At 38.1% G+C, this 17,171-nt stretch overlaps 2 protein-coding genes across 6 annotated transcripts in view; both read right to left on the bottom strand.

Annotated features, from left to right (window-relative positions):
• Positions 1-17,171, bottom strand: part of LOC125297241 (zinc finger protein 729-like) — a 540,495-nt gene that overhangs the window by 66,302 nt on the left and 457,022 nt on the right. The gene's annotated exons all lie outside the window — the stretch shown is intronic.
• The window catches only part of LOC125297268 (gastrula zinc finger protein XlCGF57.1-like), a 39,909-nt gene that overhangs the window by 6,565 nt on the left and 16,173 nt on the right, over positions 1-17,171 (bottom strand). Inside the window, exons 3-4 of one of the 5 annotated variants that reach the window (XM_048247525.1) lie at positions 8,623-10,060; positions 2,661-4,002 (exon numbers count right to left, since the gene is read on the bottom strand). The exons of 1 other annotated variant lie outside the window; for it this stretch is intronic. In XM_048247525.1, the coding sequence (XP_048103482.1) occupies positions 3,318-4,002; positions 8,623-10,060 (2,123 nt within the window). In that variant the 3' untranslated portion in view covers positions 2,661-3,317. Of the gene's footprint in view, positions 1-2,660; positions 4,517-8,148; positions 10,061-14,259; positions 15,982-17,171 lie in introns of those variants that run through there. 3 more of the 5 variants (XM_048247530.1, XM_048247527.1, XM_048247529.1) reach the window with 3 other exon arrangements.

The raw sequence follows: 17,171 nt of genomic DNA, 5'->3' as shown, positions 1-17,171 counted from the left end.
CTTGGATTTATCATCTGTTTTAATCAATATCGTTGTTTGGCTTTAATTAAAAAATACCCTCAAGGGCGAATTACATTACTATTTTGACATAGGTCACAGGCCGGAGTTTGAGACCCCTGGCTTAAAACCTCCCTTAGCTGTTGTAAAATGAATGTAACCCACGGTTTCGAGTGCTGATACAACACAAACAGGGCTGTTGCTGGAAATATTTTATTCCTGTAGGCTATACTACCTACCTACATTGCTGGTACATTTTGGAACAGTACAGCTACATGAACTAATTATTTTTAGTGTCTTCCAATAGCCTATCGTATAGGTTATATATACTGTAGCTTAGTATATGTTTTGTAACCTACATTTGTTTTGTAACCTACATTTCCGTCAGTCTACAGTCTTTTAGCCCTTCTTTACCATGATAACCCTTCCAAGATAGAACCCTTCTCTTCTTTGAGAGACCAACCACCACTCATGCCATCGATGTTGAATTTTGGGCGTCTGACGAAAACTGATCAATATGACCAACAATTAACGTTGATTTGACACTATTTTGCTGTCCGGGTTTGCAAATCATTCATTTAGAAAATGTAAGTTCCGCTATTTGTTATTATAATCACAGCACGGCCTTACTATGTTATCATTAGGCTACCATATCATTACATTATCGCAATTAATAAGTCATCATAATCATCATAGTCAGCATGGCTTGCATGTCACAGCCTACCTGTTCCAGCACTGAGTTCTTATCATGTAGCCTCAACTAGGCTCGCACTCTCCACTTGCTCACTGTCCCTTGTTCTGTATGCTTGCTTACATCCTCGTTTAAACTCAACAAACTTCAACAAGTTGGGGGGGGGTAAGAGGGTTAAGGCTGCCAGTCTTTTTCTATATTTTTGATATGTTGCTGAGTGGATCATAAACAGCCCCAGCCATGAAGAAAAGTGATTGATAATGACTGACTGACTATTATTGTGTTACATGCTTCAAATGTAAAGCACTTTGAGCTGCATTCTGTGTATGAAAGGTTCTATACAAATAAAGCTTATTATTATTATTATTATAACATGTTGCTGACATATGCTAGCCTACTTTTTTTGTATTTTTGAAGCTTCTAAATTGGTGTTATTTTGCACAATTGTCACTACCGGCACCCGACACAATTTCGTGTAGGCAACTTCGATTAACTTTTGATGCGCTCACATAATCCTGGCTCTGAGCCAAAATGGGAGGGGTGGGGCCTGACGTGAGCTGTTATTGGATCAGTCCAGTGTCAATATTGAAATGTAACCAATGGGCCGCTGATTGTCCTTCCTTTGGGCCGATCGTTGGTCAAGATAATTAAAATATATATATAGCCTATTCTATCGGCTGAAAATGTGCATCGGCCCACCGGGAAAATGCCCGGTATGCCAGATGGCCAGTCCGCCCATGGTGGCAAGTGACATAGACTGTAGGCCTATAAAATGGCAATGCACTTATGTTAAAAAGTTCCTTATTTTCATATTTTCTGTTTGTTATGCCCTTTATAATGTGTGTAGGCCTACATTTTGTGCATGCACTTCTGCGATAGCATTTATTTCAGTTTATATCAGCTATATTTCTAAAGAATATATTGTGTTGCCTCAGGTCTGCTGCACATCTTTTGAAATTTGATTTGAAATAATCAAATAGACCCTCACATCTTAAAGTTCAGTTAATAAAGTAACTTGCTTTGCTTTCATTTGAATCCCAATCAAGATAAACAATAATTGCTTTATTGTTAATATGGACTCCTGGAAAGTTCAGAAATGCAAAATAATAGAATTTTAATATGTGATTAATCATGATTAACTAGCGATTAATCGTGATTAAAAAATTGAATCGTTTGACAGCACTAGTTTTATCACGTATGATTTATTTAACGGTCTCAAAATAGCTTTACACTTCGATGGTAGCATAGATGGGGTCCCTACAGACATACGGTAGGACTATTTACTCTGAAAGTTTACAGAAAGGCCATAACAAGGGTTGTTTCTGAAGGAAGCGCATTGCCTAACTTTGTGTTTCGATGTAGCGTCAAATCAGTTGGTGTGTTCGACTTCTTCCAGCATTGTACAGATCTGGCTGAAGGAAGCGCATCCGGATTTCATGATTGGTTACACTGATTTTACAGCAACTAAGAGGGTCATTGTTAGGGGCGACACACTGTTGGAGTGGTGGTGTTTTTGCAATTGTTCAAAACTAATGCACAGTATATATATGCAACTGCAGTATTGCACTGTCCATTTTGCTTGGGGCCCCCAAATTCCTTGAAACGGCCGTGCCTCTATCTGAATGGTTTCCAAGAATTCATTGAGACGCAGCTACTTTAACTTTTGTATCAAGTTATGGTAGAGCAGTAACATCAAACAAAATGCAGTCAAGGTGTATGTTTGTGCTGCATTATACAACGGCATTGAACGTGATTCAGCCAATCACAATCAAGGAATGGAACTATCAGTTTTAGAACTTTACAGCTCATACGCACAGTTGCGTGCGTTGCAGTGCAGGAGACGCATCCTGTTCACTTTACATGGGCTTACGTCATCCATTGCCGAACTGGATTGTGGGTCCGTTGCGTTACGTTGCATTTTGTCTCATTGATCTTCTGCTTTAAATTGTGGAAGAAGTGTGGTCTGCACACTGCAATTGCTCCAAAAATATCAACTTTATTACTTTAAAAACATAGCAACGTTTCGATCACCCTGGATCTTTGTCAGGCATGTGGGTAACAGGAAGAGTGTGGCCCATATCACATGACCATTCATTCAGCACCCACGGGTGCCAATCATCATGACTGACAGGCCTATGTGTCAATAATAAAGAAGAAAAGGAAAAAGCTGCATCAATCAAATATTGTATCAAAAGGCCCATGTGCAGTCTTAATGTTCATGACAAAGACAAATAGAAAAGAAAATACAAATTCTGCTTCAAAATGGTCAACTTTTCTAATAATTTTCAATATAAAATGAACTAGCCAGTGGCCACTGATTGACATAAAACTCATTGTACATCATCTATAGATTATAATTTATTCAGAATGGTCATTTTCTCACCATATGAATGTTGTTTTAACCAAATCCCATTTAAATTAATTAAATCAATTGATTCATTCCAGTATTTTTCAATTCAAAGCCATTTTTACTTCACCATTTTGACTTTGAACATATTCACCACCTCCACAATCCTCTCTTCAAGTGTGTGCTAGCATATGGCATTTGAGACTAGATATTGCTAAAAAATCTTTTCCGCACTGGACACATTTAAGAAGACTCTTGTCAGTATGTGTAAGTATGTGGCATCTAAGGTTTTTGGATGTTCTGAATACTTTTCTGCAATAAACACATTTGAGGCTTCTCTCCCATATGTATTGGAAAATGATGTTGGAGAGATTGGAGGTATCTAAATACTTTCCCACACTGGTTACATTGATGAGGCTTCTCTCCGGTGTGTACTAGCATATGGCGTTTAAGACTACACATTGTTGAAAACGGTTTCCCACACTGGAGACATTTATGAGGCTTCTCTCCAGTGTGTATTAGCATGTGGCGTTTAAGACTAGACATTAATGAATACATTTTCCCACACTGGACACATTCATGAGGCTTCTCTCCAGTGTGAGTTAAAATATGGATTTTAAGATTTGCAAGGTGAGGAAATGCTTTTCCACACTGAACACATTTATGAGGTTTCTCTCCAGTGTGAGTTAGCATATGGGTTTTAAGATTTGAACGTTTTCCAAAACCTCTTTCACAATGGAGACATTTATGAGGCTTCTCTCCAGTGTGTATTAGCATGTGTATGTTAAGATTTGAAATTTGTGAAAAAGCTTTTCCACACTGGGTACATTTGTGAGGCTTCTCTCCAGTGTGTATTAGCATGTGTTTTTTAAGAGTTGAACTGAATGAAAAACGTTTTCCACACTGGACACATTCATGAGGCTTTTCTCCAGTATGTGTAAACTTGTGACGTTGAAGATCTTGGGATGTTCTAAATGATGAACAATTATGATGGCTTTCTCCAGTGTGTACTAGCATGTGAATTTTAAGGTTTCCAGCCAATCTAAAACCTTTTCCACACTGGGTACATTCATGAGATTTCTCTCCACTAGGTGGCTTCATTCCTTTATGAGGCTTCTCTTCTTTGTGTACAAGCATGTGGCGTGAAAGACTTGACCTGTGTGAAAAACCTTTTCCACACTGGAAACATTTATGAGGCTCCTCTCCTGTCTGTGTAAGCATGCAGTGGTTGACTAGTGAGGGTGTTGTGAATGCTTTTCCACAATGAGAATATTTATGTGTTTTTTTCCGAGACTTCTCCTTTTTCTCCTTTTCGTTCACCCTAACTGAGTGTGTTCGCTGGTGTTTCTCAAGTTTAGTGAGGGTCGTGAAACTCCTCCTGCAGACTGAGCAGTGGTGCAGCCTTCCTTTGAGCTGCAGGTTGAGTTCATCACTCTGTCCATGGATCTTCTGTCGTGTTATATGTGGGTGTTCAGATACACCTGGAAGAGTAACCACATGCACTTAGAATGACAATAGATGTTTGTAAATTGGTAAGTTTTATTTATTTAACTGACTCAAATAGCTTTACACTCCTACAGACATACGGTAGGACTATTAACTCTGAACGTTTACAGAAAGGCCATAACAAGGGTTGTTTCTCAAGGAAGCATTGCCTAACTTTGTGTTTCAATAGCGTCAAATCAGTTGGCGTGTTCGACTTCTTCCAGCATTGTACAGATCTGGCTGAAGGAAGCGCATCCGGATTTCATGATTGGTTACACTGATTTTACAGCAACTAATAGGGTCATTGTTAGGGACGACGCACTGTTGGAGTGCCTAAGACAGGGGTCTCAAACTCAAATGAGCTGGGGGCCACTTTGGCTAATGTCATCTGATTGGAGGGCCATGTCAGTGTTAAAGAATAATAATAACAAAAAAAGAACCGCTATTTCCTAAAATGCAATGTTTTTCTCAAATACTGTATTTTCAAACACAAAACTACAAACTGAAAGTGCAAGTCTTTTTGTCCATTTTTAGACACCTGTGCTAGCAAACTTAGCTTATAAATAAAATAATGATAAAATAAATATTATACAAATTATAAAAACAAACAAAAAACATAAAAACAGGTAAGCCTATGTGTGCGATTAACACCAAATAAAATATTTTCCTCTTATAACTTTTTTAAACCTGGCAAACTAGGCGTCAGGGTTAAGAAAGTAACACCATTGGATTTTTATATCAAAATTTCAAAAGGCCATGACTTGAAAGTTGTCAGAGATAACCTACTGTAAATGTAAAAAAATTTGAGTATAAACAAAAGTTTATGAAGGGGGTAAATTTACCCATCTAATTTGCCACTGGATGGCAAGCACCTCAAATTATGCACCTTTCAGTAAATACTGGATGTTGAACATATTTGAGCAGGTTTACTTTCTTTTTTGTCATATTACATAACAAATGAACAAGAAAACAGTAGGCCTAAGATGTATACTATTACTAAACTATTACTAGCCTATAACCACAAGGCCTACAATAAAGTGCCTCCTGGTCAAATCAGTTCCTATCTTTCCTATCCTATCCTTCCTATAGGTGACTTTGTAGTTCTTCAGAGCCCTATTTTTACTACCCTTGCTGTCTCTACCACATCCATTACGGACACCATCATCCCAATTACCACTGCAACCTCCAAGCTTTGTTGGGCAGAGGGTCGAAATAAGCATGGTATGCTTAGTGGACACCATCGTATACACGCAAAGACGCACCACCATTCACAGACGCACCGTGATCACTGTCAATAGACGATCGATCATAACCTCCAAAAGGCAGATAATATCTCCTTCAGAATCAGAATAGGTGAAAAACATAGCCTACCCAAGACTTCATCACACGTGAACGTTTTTCAACATTTAGTGTAGGCCTATTTCTTCTTCAATTTGTGCAAAACTATGGCCTGGATCGCTTCCGCGTCATTACGAACAAATGCACGTCTTCATGTTTCTCGTGTGTAATAGTATTTCCTGAAAACTTTGTGCAGTGATTTTGGGTTTGAATCAAGCTCTGGATGTCTAGCAAATAGTGGAGGAGAGTACAAATGAGATGTCACCATACATGGATTTATCGTCTGTTTTAATCAGTATCGTTGTTTGACGCAATTAAAAATAACCTCAAGGGCCGAATTACATTACTATTTTGACATAGGTCGCGGGCCGGATTTTGAGACCCCTGGCCTAAAACCTCCCTTAGCTGTTGTAAAATTAATGTAACCTACAGACTCGAGTGGCTTATTGCTTTTCTAAAACGTTACTATAAATACCTGGCAAAGTTTTATAAAGTAAAGGCACAGCGACGAGAAATGTATTTATTCATAGATACTCATTCATCCGCCAAGTAATATATTTCCTCTATATGAATGGTTTCCAAGAATTTGTTGAGACACAGCTACTTTAACTTTTGTATCAAGTTATGGTAGTGCAGTAAAACAAAATGCAGTCAAGGTGTATGTTTGTGCTGCATTTTACAACGGCATTGAACGTGATTCAGCCAATCACAATCAAGGATTAGAAATATCAGTTTTAGAACTGTTACAGCTCATACGCACAGTTGCGTGCGTTGCAGTGCTAGAGACGCATCCCGTTCACTTTACATGGGCTTACGTCATCCGTTGCCGAACTGGATTGTGGATCCGTTGCGTCGTCTTGCATTTTGTCTCATTGGTCTTCTGCTTTAAAATGTGGAAGAAGTGTGGTCTGCACACTGCAATTGCTCCAAAAATATCAACTTTATTACTTTAAAAACATAGCAATAATTTTCAAAATAAAATAAACTAGCCAGTGGCCACTGATTGACATAAAAACTCATTGTACATCATCTATAGATTATAATTTATTCAGAATGGTCATTTTCTCACCATATCAATGTTGTTTTAACCAAACCCTATTGAAATGAATTAAATCAATTGATTCATTCCAGTATTTTTCAATTCAAAGCCATTTTTACTTCACCATTTTGACTTTGAACATATTCACCACCTCCATAATCATCTCTTCAAGTGTGTGCTAGCATATGGCATTTGAGACTAGATATTGCTAAAAAATCTTTTCCACACTGGACACAAGAAGACTCTTGTCAGTATGTGTAAGTATGTGGCATCTAAGGTTTTTGGATGTTCTGAATACTTTTCTGCAATAAACACATTTGAGACTTCTCTCCTGTATGTATTAGAACATGATTTTGGAGAGATTTGAGGTGTCTAAATACTTTCCCACACTGGTTACATTTATGAGGCTTCTCTCCAGTATGTATTAGCATATGGCATTTGGCATAAGACTAGACATTAATGAATACATTTTCCCACACTGGACACATTCATAAAGCTTCTCACCAGTGTGAGTTAGCATATGGGTTTTAAGATTTGCAGGGTGAGGAAATGCTTTTCCACACTGAACACATTTGAGGTTTCTCTCCAGTGTGAGTTAGCATATGGGTTTTAAGATTTGAACGTTTTAAAAAACCTCTTCACAATGGAGACATTTATGAGGCTTCTCCAGTGTGTATTAGCATGTGCATGTTAAGATTTGAAATTTGTGTGAAAAGCTTTTCCACACTGGGTACATTTATGAGGCTTCTCTCCAGTGTGTATTAGCATGTGTTTTTTTTAAGAGTTGAACTGAATGAAAACCATTTTCCACACTGGACACATTCATGAGGCTTTCTCCAGTATGTGTAAACTTGTGACGCGTTGAAGATCTTGGGATGTTCTAAATGATTTTCCACACTGGGAACAATTATAATGCCTCTCTCCTGTGTGTACTAGCATGTGAATTTTAAGGTTTCCAGCCAATCTAAAACCTTTTCCACACTGGGTACATTCATGAGATTTTCTCCACTAGGTGGCTTCATTCCTTTATTAGGCTCCTCTCCTTTGTGTACAAGAAAACCTTTTCCACACTGGACACATTTATGAAGACTCTTGTCAGTATGTGTAAGTATGTGGCATCTAAGGTTTTGGATGTTCTGAATACTTTTCTGCAATAAACACATTTTGAGACTTCTCTCCTGTATGTATTAGAAAATGATTTTGGAGAGATTTGAGGTGTCTAAATACTTTCCCACACTGGATTTACATTTATGAGGCTTCTCTCCAGTATGTATTAGCATATGGCATTTGGCATAAGACTAGACATTAATGAATACATTTTCCCACACTGGACACATTCATAAAGCTTCTCACCAGTGTGAGTTAGCATATGGGTTTTAAGATTTGCAGGGTGAGGAAATGCTTTTCCACACTGAACACATTTGAGGTTTCTCTCCAGTGTGAGTTAGCATATGGGTTTTAAGATTTGAACGTTTTCTAAAACCTCTTTCACAATGGAGACATTTATGAGGCTTCTCTCCAGTGTGTATTAGCATGTGCATGTTAAGATTTGAAATTTGTGAAAAAGCTTTTCCACACTGGGTACATTTATGAGGCTTCTCTCCAGTGTGTATTAGCATGTGTTTTTTAAGAGTTGAACTGAATGAAAAACGTTTTCCACACTGGACACATTCATGAGGCTTTTCTCCAGTATGTGTAAACTTGTGACGTTGAAGATCTTGGGATGTTCTAAATGATTTTCCACACTGGGAACAATTATAATGCCTCTCTCCTGTGTGTACTAGCATGTGAATTTTAAGGTTTCCAGCCAATCTAAAACCTTTTCCACACTGGGTACATTCATGAGATTTCTCTCCACTAGGTGGCTTCATTCCTTTATTAGGCTCCTCTCCTTTGTGTACAAGCATGTGGCGTGAAAGACTTGACCTGAGTGAAAAACCTTTTCCACACTGGACACATTTATGAAGACTCTTGTCAGTATGTGTAAGTATGTGGCATCTAAGGTTTTTGGATGTTCTGAATACTTTTCTGCAATAAACACATTTATGAGGCTTCTCTCCCGTATGTATTAGAAAATGATGTTGGAGAGATTGGAGGTGTCTAAATACTTTTCCACACTGGTTACATTTATGAGGCTTCTCTCCAGTGTGTACTATCATATGTCGTTTAAGACTACACATTGTTGAAAACGGTTTCCCACACTGGACACATTTATGAGGCTTCTCTCCAGTGTGTATTAGCATATGGCGTTTAAGATTAGACATGAATGAATACATTTTCCCACACTGGACACATTCATGAGGCTTCTCTCCTGTGTGAGTTACCATATGGGTTTCCAGCTTTGAAGGGTGCGGAAATGCTTTTCCACACTGTACACATTTATGAGGCTTCTCTCCAGTGTGAGTTAGCATATGGATTTTAAGTTTTGCAGGGTGAGGAAATGCTTTTCCACACTGAACACATTTATGAGGCTTCTCTCCAGTGTGAGTTAGCATATGGGTTTTAAGATTTGCAGGGTGAGGAAATGCTTTTCCACACTGGACACATTTATGGGGCTTCTCTCCAGTGTGAGTTAGCATATGTGTTTTAAGATGTGAACGTTGTCCAAAACTGCTTTCACAATGGAGACATTTATGAGGCTTCTCTCCAGTGTGAGTTAGCATATGGGTTTTAAGATTTGAACGTTTTCCAAAACCTCTTTCACAATGTTGACATTTATGAGGCTTCTCTCCAGTGTGTATTAGCATGTGTATGTTAAGATTTGAAATTTGTGAAAAAGCTTTTCCACACTGGGTACATTTATGAGGCTTCTCTCCAGTGTGTATGAACATGTGGGTTTTAAGAGCTGAACTGCATGAAAAACATTTTCCACACTGGACACATTCATGAGGCTTTTCTCCAGAATGTGTAAGCATGCAGTGGTTGAGTAGTGAGGGTGTTGTAAATGCTTTTCCACAATGAGCATATTTATGTGGCATTTTCCGAGACTCCTTTTCGTTCACCCTAACTGAGTGTGTTCGCTGGTGTTTCTGAAGTTTAGTGAGGGTTGTGAAACTACTCCTGCAGACTGAGCAGTGATGCAGCCTTCCTTTGAGTTGCAGGTTGAGTTCATCATTCAGTCCATGGATCTTCTGTCGTGTTACATGTGGGTGTTCAGATACACCTGGAAGAGTAACCACATGGACTTAGAATGACGATAGATGTTTGTAAATTGGTTACATTTTATCACGTATGATTTATTTAACTGTCTCAAAATAGCTTTACACTTCGATAGTAGCATAGATGGGGTCCCTACAGACATACGGTAGGACTATTAACTCTGAAAGTTTACAGAAAGGCCATAACAAGGGTTGTTTCTGAAGGAAGCGCATTGCCTAACTTGTTTCGATAGCATCAAATCACCGGCCAATCAAGCCAATTGACGGACGGCACCAGCCAATCAAATTACGTTTATACTTCAAGTCATTTGCATAGCTACCGTCGGGAACACCCACTGGCATGCGTTGACGGAACGCAACTGTGTGTATGAGCCGTTAGTGCGGTTGTAGCGTGACTGGCTGGGACACCTGCACCGTACGCCGGCAACCCGGGTTTGATTTCCGCCATGTGGTCCTTTCCAGATCCCACCCAGACTCTCTCTCCCACTCACTTTGTCATTCGTTTTGTATAATATAATATACAAAAAAAAAGAACTAAGTCTATTCCCCCATAGACCTTTAGAGGTAGTGCAGTTTCTGTATCTATGGGAGTAACTATGTACGTAATGGGTTTATATTTCATGATAAAATAATTACTCAGTGAATGACTCCTCTGTGGAATATCATTAAAAGAATCACATCAGTATATTTTATTTAGCAACAATTCAAGTTTACAATGGTTATGATAATTTCTTTCTACAATCAGTGCCATCTTGCTATGAACAACGTGGGCAAATAGACAAAAAACTAATAAAGGACATTATCAAAAAATAATACTAAAATAATGTAAGAAAAAAGCCAAGATATGAAAATAAAAAAGTACATGTCTTGCAACTCATAATTATGTTATTGCAGTTATTTCACAGAAAATATCCTGCTTCCCCTGAACACAGCACATTTGTTTTGGAGCCGAGGAAGTAGTAAAAGGCAAAGACTGACCAAGTAATCTTTCATCGCTGAATGTAGGGCTAATGGTCATACTAATCCGAGATAATCTTTGGTCAAGGGCTTGCTAGCACTCCCCCAATCAGATTGGTCATTGAGGCCGACTGCCACTGGCCGATTCAACATGTGAAATCGGCCAAAATGAACACTTACGGACGCACCAGGGACACACCAAACAGACTGGAGTCCCCGGCCTCGCCCGATGGCCGATAATCGGCTTGGTGTGTCCTGGTCTTTACATGAACGAGTCTCCCCATTACTAGTTGGCTTACCATAAAAATGCCTTTGAAATGGTTATATGTTAAATTAATAATATGTCTATATTATTAATTGGTTAAGGCTGCTCTCCCGTAATTGTGTTCCTTAAAAGTCATATAATCTCAACATATACTAAAATCATACTAAGGCTAACCGCTTAAGAGTCCACATCAACGGGGCCTAAGCATTTGTTAGCAAAGCCTATATACAGTAGGCTACCCTCCAGAATTATTGTCACCCAAGTTTACTAAAAACCGGTATAAAAAAATAGTCTGTTGGTGATTTATTGTAATCACAATGAAAAAAATTAGGGAAAAAAACATCCTTGAAGGGAAGCAAATTTATTTTGAGAAAAAGGAAAATCTCATAAAGAAATAAATATTTTTAACGAAAACACGTTGCTCACAATTATTGGCACCGTTGAAAAATCTTATATATACACAGTCCCTCCAAGAAATTTGCGATGTTGCGATCGCAACAATTAACGCAAATTCAGCAAATCCTCGTGAATTCTGGGCGACCTAGCAATTTTGTCCAAACACTGCAACTTTTTCGCAAATTTGACCAATCATGGTTTCCCCGTGAAATTTCACCTACCACAACAGTCCCTTGCGCAGAATATTGAGTCAGATGCCACACTCACTTCTGCAGACACCAGAGACTGCCCTATAACTTGTTCACTCCTCTGCAGTTTTGATGACAGTAAATAGAAGGCCAACGTTAATGATCTGCTTTACTTGCATCTCTCAACCTGATGTTGCTAACCTGCCTAGGCTATGAAAGTAAGTTCTTGGTTCACTGACATTTGAGTAGGCTACAATATACAACCCATTGGCAAACGTTTACACCTGGAGATGTCCTTTTAGCTCGTGTCATGTTTGCTAGCTTGTGGGCTCAGTTTGTGTAGTGCTACCAAAATCATAGAAATGAATAACATTGTAAGACATTTACCTCTTCTATGATCCAAGAATGATTTCATACGAGTTATTTTTTAACATTTATTTTGACTAATGACAGAAAACATCCCGAATTCCATCCACATATCGTAATGCACTATGCAAAAAGTTATTTCCAGTCGTAGCCGAACACAGTGAGATGCAAGTGTTCCAATCCACTTAGAAATGTTATTACGCTACTCTCACGTCCTTAAAGTGGCAGACAGTCAATTAGACACCACCAATGTAAACAATGTAAACAACATTAAAGAAAAGTGTAGTCTAATAGTTTAAATCAATATGAAATTATTAGATACTTAGTTGGCTATTAGTAATTATGCAAGTCACAGAATATGAATTATTAAAAAGATATGAACTTAATATGAATTACAACATATATGAATGTATTGAAACATATGACATGATGCCATCTCTTTAGGGGGCTGTCTTTTTTGGACAGTTCTACGAAAGGTTATACTGCTTTGTGAATTACCCCAGTCAAAGTATTTACACAAATAAAGTAGGCTTACTTTGATTTTCTGTAACCCTTACTATTTACCTTTACTTATCCTTTTTAATAAGCATTTAATTGAAGCATTACCCTCAATTAAAAAAATATTTTAAAAAAAAAATCACAACTATTTTTGCAATTTTCACTTCCCCTAGCAATTTCTTAGCAACAAACAGCTAAAAACACTTCCATCACAATTTTTTTAGAAAAGTTGTTGCGAAATCAGGCATTTTAGATCGCAACAATCTCAAAAAATCTTCGCGAAATCCTGGAGGGACTGTATACAAAACCTAACAGAAGCATTTTCCTGTCTAATTTCAATTTATTTAAGTTAATCAGAGTGTCTGTGAATTTTCGGAAGTAGTTCATGACTTTCTTTTTCATTTCAAATTTAAATAACAAGAAAGTGTGTTGACATTCGTAAGTCAGAGAATGTCTATGAAAACTAGGTACTTTGTTGAAAATGCCTATATCTACAGTTAAAAAAATGATTAAAAGGTTCTAATCATCTGGAAATGTGACAAACATGCTTGGACAAAGGCCCATAGTTATTACAGTATGCAAGATGGTAAGATGGGCCCCATAGGAACCACTGTTATAAAGCAAAGGATGGTCACCAAGTCCCCCAAAATATCTTCAAAAGTGACCTCACTACTAATAGATTATTTAGAGGGCATGCCAGGTAAAAGCCTGTCCAGTCATATAATTACCAATGTAAACGGCAGGAGTTACTGAATGGTACAGTGACTTTGTTTGGAAGTGTGGTCTATTGGTAGATGAAATTAAAATTGCGCTCTTTGGCTAGAAACATGTTAGGTGTGTTAGCTGTACATAGAAGAATGACTACTGAAAAGAACCCCATACATAATGAGAATTATGGTGGAGGGGCTGTGCTATTGGGTGACTGTTTTTATTCTCCAAGGCCTTGGGGACCTAATTAAGGTGCATGGTATCATGAACACCAAGAAAAACCTGAACATTTTCAAAGGAAATCTGTCAATCTCTGCCAAGACACTAAAAGTCCATCAGGTCAATGAACCACAACAAATGTCCAGATTGAAACAAATATGGTTTACTGAATGCAAAATCAAGCTTCGGACATTGCCATATCAGTCCCCTGATCTAAACTCCATAGAAAAACAGTGGGGTGAGTCAAAGAGGAGAATGCACAAGTGTGGACCTAGGAATGTGGACAATCTAGGGAGATTTTGTGAAAATGAATGGTCTTAAATTTTAACTTTATGGGGTGTCACAGGATAACATTACAAGCTGTTTTATTGGCAAAGGCAGGCTTAAGAAGGTATTACAAGCAGGGGTGCCAATAATTGTGAGCAATTTGTTTTTGTTAAAAATATTTATTTCTTTGTGAGATTTTCCTTAATTCAAAATAAATTTGCTTTCCTTTAGGTTGGATTTTCCCTATTTTTTCATTGTGAGATTACAATAAATCACCAACAGATTATTTTTTTATACCGTTTTTTAGTCAACTTTAGCAGAGGTGCCAATAATTCTGGAGGGTACTGTACAAAAGTATTTCTGATATATTGCTGATTGGATCATAAACGGCCACAGCAACAAAGACTGTTTAAAGAACTTTGTGCTGTATTCTGTGTATGAAAGGTGCTATACAAATAAAGCTTATTATTATTATTATTATTACCATAAACACAGCTTTGAAACTGTTATATGAACATTTCTCCATATTATTATATAGTTGGCTTCAAAGCTGTTATAGGGTAGAACACTTACCTATTTTGGCAGTGTGTGCAATCATATGCTTTTTGCTTTTGAAGATTTGAGTAAATTCTAAATGATGTTGAATGATCACACTTTGATCATTTATGAGGCTTCTCTCCAGTGTGTATTAACATGTGGGTTTTAAGATTTGAAATTTGTGTACAAGCTTTTCCACACAGGGTACATTTATGAGGCTTCTCTCCAGTGTGTATTAGCATGTGGGTTTTAAGATTTGAATTTTTTGAAAAAGCTTTTCCACACTGGGCACATTTATAAGGCTTCTCTCCTGTGTGTATTAGCATGTGGGATTTAAGATGTGCTTTTTCTGAAAAAGCTTTTCCACACTGGGTACATTCGTGAGGCTTCTCTCCGGTGTGCACCAGCATGTGTTTTTTAAGACCTGAAATTTGTGAAAAACCTTTTCCACAATGGACACATTTATGAGGCTTCTCTCCGGTATGTGTAAGCAAATGGCGTTGAAGAGTGCAACCTTTTGAAAAGGCTTTTCCACACTGGGTACATGTATGAGGCTTCTCTCCAGTGTGTGTAAACATGTGGGTTTTAAGATTTTGAGTTTGTCTAAAAGCTTTTCCACACTGGACACATTTATGAGGCCTCTCTCCAGTGTGTATTCGCATGTGGGTTTTAAGAGCTGAACTTGTTGTAAAAGCTTTTCCACACTGGGCACATATATAAGGCTTCTCTCCTGTGTGTGTTAGCATATGGAATTTAAGATTTGAAATTTGTGAAAAAGCTTTTCCACACTGGGTACATGTATGAGGCTTCTCTCCGGTATGCGTTACCATGTGATTTTTAAGAGACGAACTTTGTGAAAAAGCTCTTCCACACTGGACACATTTATGAGGCTTCTCTCCAGTGTGTGTAAGCTTGTGACATTGAAGAATGCTGGATGTTCTAAATAATTTTCCACACTGGTAACATTTATGATGCCTCTCTCCAGTGTGTACTAGCATATGAAGTTTGAGGTTTACTGACGTTTTAAAACCTTTTCCACACTGAGAACATTTATGAGGTTTCTCTCCCGAATGTATTAGCATGTGTTTTTTTAGTGTTGCCATTTGTGTGAAACCTTTTCCACACTGGTTACATTTATTGGTCTGTCGACTGTGTATAAGCAAGTGATTTCTAAGAGTCGACATTTGTGAAAAACCTTTTCCACACTGGACACATTTATGAGGCTTCTCTCCAGTGTGTATTAACATGTGTCTTTTAAGAGCTGAACTATATGAAAAAGCATTTCCACACTGGGCACATTTATGAGGCTTCTCTCCAGTGTGTGTAAGCATGTGCTGGTTAACTAGTGTAGTCTCCTTTTTGTTCACCCTAACAGTGTGTGTTTGCTGGTGTTTCTCAAGTTCAGTAAGGGCCATGAAACTCTTCCTGCAGACTGTGCAGTTGTACGGTCTTCCTTTGAGCTGCAGGTTGAGTTCATTCTGTCCGTGGATCTTCTGTTGTGTTATGTGTGGGTGTTCTGATACACCTGGAAGATTTACCAAATGCACTTAGAATGACAGACAGATGCCACACCTCCAAAAAGTAAAAATTTCTAGATGAGGAAATATTTGCCGACAAGTAGAATTAAAATGAACTGCATAAGTAAATGTATTAAATAACTATGTATTATTTGACTAACACATTACAACACAGAGTGGGTCAGAATGTTCCATATCTGAATAGAATGCAGAGGTAAGGCACAAAAGGCAGTTTAAATTAACAAAATAATTAACTATAATCTAATCTGCAACATGAGTCAGATGAAAATAGAATAATTGTACGGTTATTCTAGAATAGAATAGAGTTTTCTTGTCTATATGCTGAGATCATAAAGCAGCACTAAAAGCACACTACTTGAAGTAATACCACTGCACAGCACTGTGTCCTATTGCGTTGCATTCAGTCAGGACTTTCCCATTTTAAACAATGTAATTTAAAGGAGAATTTCGATGTGATATTGACCTAAAGTGTGTTGAAACATGATACCAAGTGTGAACTTTTGTCTCATAGCTCATCTCGGCTTGTCCCCTGCACTCCGAAATCTGGCGCTAGTTAGCCGATGCTACAAACAGGTTTTCGATGGGGGTGCCTCGGGCATCGGCCTAGCCATGCAAATAAATCACTGTTTTACACCATTTGCGAGGCTCAAAGTAGCTCCACACTTCATTGGTAGACTTCCGAGGGCCCTGACATTTAAAACAAGACATTGAGAACTTTGAAAAAGCACTCGTAGTTTATTTACATGCATTTCCACAGAATTATTTTTGGAATCTGATCCCTTATCATACCTGTTCATTCGTACTCTTTACTTATCGTGACTAAATTCAAGATGGCAGCGAACTGTAAACTTCCTGATGGTACTGTCTGTATAAATTGTCTTGTAAATAAACTACGAGTGCTTTTTCCAAGTCTTCAATGTCTCGTTTTAAATGTCAGGGCCCTCGGAAGTCTACCAATGAAATGTGGAGCTGGTGGAAATGGTGTAAAACAGTGATTTATTCGCATGGCTAGGCCGATGCCCGAGGCACCACCATCGAAGTAGAATCGGCTTACTAGCGCCAGATTTCGGAGTGCAGAGGACAAGCCAAGATGAGCTATGAGGCATTTTGTTTATGTCCTGTCGAACTAGCCTATCTTCTTGTCTCTACTGAAGTTGTGTTTCGTGTGTTAACATTG

Source organism: Alosa alosa, chromosome 7 (genome assembly GCF_017589495.1).
Source record: "Alosa alosa isolate M-15738 ecotype Scorff River chromosome 7, AALO_Geno_1.1, whole genome shotgun sequence".
NCBI lineage: Eukaryota > Metazoa > Chordata > Actinopteri > Clupeiformes > Clupeidae > Alosa > Alosa alosa.
The sequence above is the reverse complement of the archived record's forward strand: the minus strand, read 5'-3'. Positions and strand labels throughout refer to the sequence as shown.